At 30.7% G+C, this 6000-nt stretch overlaps 2 protein-coding genes across 3 annotated transcripts in view; both read right to left on the bottom strand.

Moving 5' to 3' along the window:
- The window catches only part of LOC113377992 (probable cytosolic oligopeptidase A), a 7932-nt gene extending 7116 nt beyond the window's left edge, over nucleotides 1-816 (bottom strand). Inside the window, exon 1 of the mRNA XM_026618479.1 lies at nucleotides 581-816. Within this exon, the coding sequence (XP_026474264.1) occupies nucleotides 581-666 (86 nt within the window). The 5' untranslated portion in view covers nucleotides 667-816. The remainder of the gene's footprint in view (nucleotides 1-580) is intronic.
- A 3118-nt stretch (nucleotides 817-3934) lies between these two features.
- The window catches only part of LOC113378738 (translation machinery-associated protein 16 homolog), a 113414-nt gene continuing 111348 nt past the window's right edge, over nucleotides 3935-6000 (bottom strand). Inside the window, exons 1-4 of one of the 2 annotated variants that reach the window (XM_026619315.1) lie at nucleotides 4669-4699; nucleotides 4522-4601; nucleotides 4311-4448; nucleotides 3950-4229 (exon numbers count right to left, since the gene is read on the bottom strand). In XM_026619315.1, coding sequence (XP_026475100.1) covers nucleotides 3965-4229; nucleotides 4311-4448; nucleotides 4522-4601; nucleotides 4669-4671 — 486 coding nt within the window. In that variant the 5' untranslated portion in view covers nucleotides 4672-4699 and the 3' untranslated portion in view covers nucleotides 3950-3964. Of the gene's footprint in view, nucleotides 4230-4310; nucleotides 4449-4521; nucleotides 4602-4668; nucleotides 4700-6000 lie in introns of those variants that run through there. The other variant, XM_026619314.1, reaches the window with a different exon arrangement.

Genomic DNA, 6000 nt, shown 5'->3' with positions numbered 1-6000 from the left:
TCTTTTCAGGCAAATCCTCGCCTATTTCGGGCACTCTGGGAAAAAAATTATTAATTGGAATAATTGATATATAGAAAAGGCTGAATTATAACAAAGAACACTCTTGTAAATTAAAATCTTAAAAATGTTACTATATTATAAAAATTTCAGGTGTTCAATAACAATAGTAATACATTTTCTCCGCACTTATAATTTTTCAATAAGTGGTTGCAAATTATATGAAAATTAAATATTATTCAGTATATTAGTTATAAAGTGTCATGAAATTGAAGACTAAGACAATTCGGTTTAGCAAATCATTTATGTCTGTCTTTTAATATTTCAAAAAAGTTAATTGAATAAGTAAACAAGGATAAAAATGTATTTATTGGAAATCGATCAGTACGCCTTTATATCGACGTTTTACTTCGGCAATTAAAAAAAAAATATTCAAGAATAATCCAGTAAGAGTTTGTAATTTTAAATAAATAGAACTGTTCCAAATTCAACCATTGTTGACAATTATTTCATAACAACAATACGCAATAATATTGTTGGAATTGATAGACATTGATAGATATAACCTATATCTGCCACTTACAAAACAATATAGCCGCTATTCCTTTTGCTATAATAATTAAAGGTTCGAGTCAATAGGGCACGTTTACAATACATTGAATATGCCATTTTTCACTTTTATACAGAAAACTAAAGAGAACATACACTCATTTTCGATTTAAAAAAATTAAAATCAAAGTTTATGAATATGAACCACAGCACTTCATGAGATATCACAGAGAAAGAACAAAGCAAGCAGATGAGTAGTACACGTGTGGTTCCAATGCGCGGCGACACTGTTTTTCGATACATATATTTTATTTGTAATTAACGTACATGCTAAAATATTTTAGTACTAGTAGGGCGCATGGCATCGTGCCTTAAGGCAAATTGCTGGAACTTCCCGTACCGTAATTGAACATTCGAAGAATGAAAATAATCAGTCAACAAAAATGTCTATGAATAAATATTATAAAAACTAGAATTTTCATTATTTGTTCCTCGTAGACAAAATGTGAAAACTTATCAGATTATACGACGTTGTTTATATATGTTTAAATAAAATATTTATATGAACAAAATCTAATTAAGCGGACTTATTATTAGAATGAACATATTTTATTTCAAATGCATCAATTTTTCGTTCGTGAAATATATGCACTAAGTTAAAAATTTAAAATAGTTCATGTAGTATCAACTATACAAACATAAAAATTAAACTAACTGTAAGTGGAATTCTGTCTTAAGGCAATTAGGGCATCGTGCCTTAAGGCAAATTGCTGGGACTTCCCGTATCAAAAATTATTATTTTTTTAAAAACGATTAACATTTTTGAAAAAAATTTACTTCGAAAAAATAAGGTTTTTGAGAAACTATAAATTGGACAAAAAATTCCATTTTTTTGAAAAAAAAAATGTTTTCTTTATTTTGACATATTTTCGAAGATCTGAACTTTTTTTCAAAGCAATCGTACTGCTTTAACTACATAGAGACAAAATATAAAGCGCGTAAGCGCCGCGTCGCTGTCTAACAGGTAAACATTGGTACGTAACCCATAGGAATGTAAACAAAATTTATACTTATTGTTAAAATCTCTATAAAATATCTGATAATTTGATGTGCATATGTCTAATGATCATTTTTGACCGCCAAATGGCATTTTTTTTACATTTTTTGTTTGATCTCCGAAACCGCTAGACCTGCCCTTATGAAAATTTGGTCAATTCTTCATCTTGTCAATACGAGTAAAATGTTTTTTGAATTATTAAAATCGGACGCTCCGTTCTCTTAAAAACCGTTTTTGGTACTTTTTGCCCCATATCTTCGTAACGGCTAGACCTACCTCCGCCAAAAACTAATCAGCACGTCTCCTTATCAATACGAATCGAATGTTTTTTAAATTATTCAAATTGCTTCACCCGTGTTCCCGAAATCGTCGACGAAAAATTTGTATCCGCACACACATACATTCACGCACACACACACATACATCCATTTTTTTCTAAGGTATGCCAAAATATTCAGAAACCTCTGAAACGTAAAGATATATAAAAATTTTCATTTGCCATTTTTTTGCGATTACTATAACTTACCCTACGCGAAGTTAAAAAAAATTAAGAAAATATTACAGACGTCGGATTCGAACCCGATCAGTTCTGACTTTTAACGAACCCTGATCAGTTTTGACTTTTTTATCTACTAACGCGAACGAAAATTGCGGTGACGCGCCAACCAACTGAGCTATAACGACATGCTCACACACAACGCAATCTAGGATCTAATCGGAATTTCTGCACTTTTTTATCTTCGAAACGGCTGGACCTGCCTGTACCAAAAACTAATCCGCACGTCTCCTTGTCAATACGAATCGAATGTTTTTTGAATTATTCAAATCGGTTGATCGGTGTTCCCGAAATCGTCGACGAAAATATGTATCCGCACACACACACATCTGTCCATTTTTTCTAATTGTAAGGTATGCCAAAATATTCAGAAACCTTTGAAATGTAAATATACATAAAAATTTTCATTTTCGATTTTTTTGCGGTTACTATAACTTACCCTACGGGAAGTCAATAATGGATCTAAATTACTGAACAGTAGTAGTCAAAAACTATTATTAGGCGTAAGTGGCTTTTTGCCTTAAGTCAATTTACTGAACTATCCGATATGTGATATAATCGACTTAAAGAGGTATTCTCGTCTAGAAGTTTCAAAAAATCGTTTTTCAATTTCATGAAGGAGAAGATTATGTTTTCACCAGAAAATCCGGTTTGCAAATTTTATCTTTTCTCTACGTTTCAAGTCATTCTGAATTGAATGAGACCAAATTTGGAAAGAGTATGTATTTGTGGGTGTGTGTGTAAGGTGAGCCGATTTTTGACCTATCATCGCTTTTTTTCTTTCAATAACGGCTGAACTGATTTAAAAATTCGGAAGCCAATCGATGAATTTTTTTAAGCACTCGCGTTGATTTGTTTTTTGATACTATCAGCTGAGTTATTTCTTCAGAAGAAGCAGAAAATGCAAAATTTCTCATCCACGGTTTAGCCAATAAATCTCGAAACGATTTTGAGAATTAAAAAACTATTCGAAACATATTACTTGGAAACCGTGCTGATATTTTTTGAAGATCAAAAACTAATTAGGCCTTAGTTCTGTGTACGGTGGCAAAACATATATATATATATATATATATATATATGTATAAATTAGTAAATTTATACAACTTTTTCAATCATAACAATGAATTTTTTATCGTAAGCATGGGGCGACAGGGTCCATGTATGATTTATAAAACAATTATCTCATTATTTTATCTATTATTTCTTACTGCAGTAACCCTGACTAAGTTTGTTAATGAATTTCAATTTATAAAGTCAAACATATCGTTTCATTTATTTATAGTTCATGTTTACTTCTAAACAAAAGTATGTATCATGTTTATAAAAATTTTTAGGGTTCGTAATTTTTTTAAATACTTGTGAAATACATAATCGAAGTAAAATTGTAGACATTTCAATACTTGTGTATACAGGAAGGATTTTCAATAGATCAAATATTTATATACCATATGAATATATAGTTTCTATTAGTGAAACTGACAACTTTTTAATAAAACTAATTTATACATTCAACAAATTTTATGTATAAATGCTATTTGTAATTAAAGATTTGTGAATTATAACTATTTCATAAAAACTTGAAACATTATATGCTGTAACATCATTACAGTACTTCAATTCAAATTAACATTTTACTGAACATTAGATGAAAGTTTTAGAATAAAGAGTACCAAAAACACAAAATCTATAAATCGAAATGTTTCTTAAAAAGTACCTACAGCAAGGTAGTTAGTCAAAGATAATCATGTAGCAGTTTCACTTACGTTTAGTACAATGTTATAACAAATATAAATACATGGAAATCATAATAAATGTTTCTTCGCAATTCGTTTAAGTTTAAAGTTTATAATCAATCTAAGTTCTCCTTCCCAATTTCGAAGTTGTTTAAGCTGTGCGGGGTCTCGAATATCAATCATTTCTATTCCACATCCCATGTATTCTTCTCGTTCCCTTTCCAAAGTCATTCGAATTGTGTCTTGCCTACTAGCATGCTGATGATTTCTATGTCCTCCAATTGAGCGTTTTAAGGCTATCTGTTCAAGCTCTTCATCAAATCTTGACAAATATCTAGAATAAATTGAATAAGAAATTACTTTGAAGATAACAGAATTTAAAGCATTTGTGTTCTTTATTATTACAATTACACACTTTTCAAACAATTCGTCTAATTGAGCTGAGGTATAAACTTCAGTATCCTCCAAATTATCTCTGAACCAGGTTAACTTTTCTCCAAGAAGATTTTGTTTGATATGTTGCCCCAATTTAACTTTTTCCTTACTTTCAAATCTGAAAACAAACTTTGATAGTTAGATTTTAGCTTATAACACTCTGCAGATGTCAATAAGTGTAACCAACAAACTTTTTAGCTTTCTTGATTAATGCTATAGTTTTCCTGCTGTTTGGATGTTTACATTTAGCTATCTCTTTTTTTAAGTTACCCTAAAATAAAAAATAAATAAATATAACAATAATAATCAAATAAACAAACAAACAAATACTACTTTACCATTTTACAAGCAAATATTTAAATAAATATGTATAATTGTACGACCACGTGCTAAAACTGTCAAAGAAGTAAAACAAAAATGACAGCTGACGATAATAGTAAAACCTACGTATGGTGGATGGCGCCACTAGAGCAACCAGAAATACAAAAATTAAACGTGGGCAAAACAGTTATTTTGCCAGCAGTACGATTGCTTTGAAAAAAGTTCAGAATTTCCAAAATATTTCAAAATAAATTTTTCTTCAAAAAGTCTTTTTTTTTCAAAAAAGAGTAAATTTTTGCCAAAAATTTATAGTTTCTCAAAAATCTAATTTTTTCAGAGTAATTTTTTTTCAAAAATTTCAATCTTTTTTAAAAAAAAAATTTTTGGTACGGAAAGTTCCAGCAATTTGCCTTAAGGCACGATGCCATGCGCCCCACTAGTTTTATTTTATTGGTTTGCCATCTATGAAACAATGACTAAAAAATGTGTGTTGTTCTGGTTTGTTCCTGGTAAACATGCTGTATGATGACACATATACAATGTCGAAACGTACCTAGTCAGTGGCGTCGGAACCGTGTGGGCTGTGTGGGCTTGAGCCCACCCAGGAATTTTGATGGGGGGGCTCAGCCCACCCATGAATTTCAAAAAATTATATGGGCTAATATGTCTCTAAAAAAAAAAAAAAAACGAGCCCACCCATCAAAAATTTGGTTCCGACGCCACTGTACCTAGTAGATAGTTCAATTGTTCATTGCTTTTTAACTTCCCGTAGGGTAGTTATAGTAATGGGCCAAAAATCGAAAATAAAAATTTTTGCATTTCTCGACGTTTTGAAGGTTTCTGAACATTTTGGCATACCTCAGAAAAAATGGACGTGTGTGTGTATGTGTGTGTGTGTGTTTTTTATGTCCGCATTTTTTCGTTCACGTTTTTGTTCAGCGCACGGATCAACCAATTTGAATGGTTTAAAAAACATTCGACCCCTATTGATAGGGAGATGTGCTGATTAGTTTTTGTGAAAGGCAGGTCCAGCGGTTACGGAGATACAGAGCAAAGAGTGCCGAAAATAAAAATCAAGATTTTGAGAGAACGGAGCATCCGATTTGAATGATCTAAAAAGCATTTAGTTCGTAATGATGGGGAGAAGTGGTGATTACTTACTTATCCGATTTCGGAAATACCGAGCAAAATGTGCAAAAAATGGCAGTTTTTGAGAGAACTAAGCATCCGATTTGAATGATTGAATTCAATAAACTTTTTGCTTGTTTTTACAAAATAATTGCTTTTGAAAAAAAATTTTTTAGTTTAATTTTTTTTTTCAAATTTTTTTTCAAAAAATTTTTTTTTGT

The sequence above is a fragment of the Ctenocephalides felis genome, unplaced genomic scaffold (genome assembly GCF_003426905.1).
Source record: "Ctenocephalides felis isolate EL2017-DRISC unplaced genomic scaffold, ASM342690v1 CF-g0.4_SCAFFOLD_01886, whole genome shotgun sequence".
Classification (NCBI taxonomy): Eukaryota; Metazoa; Arthropoda; class Insecta; order Siphonaptera; family Pulicidae; genus Ctenocephalides; species Ctenocephalides felis.
Note: the sequence above shows the minus strand (reverse complement) of the source record. Positions and strands in the feature narration are given on the sequence as shown.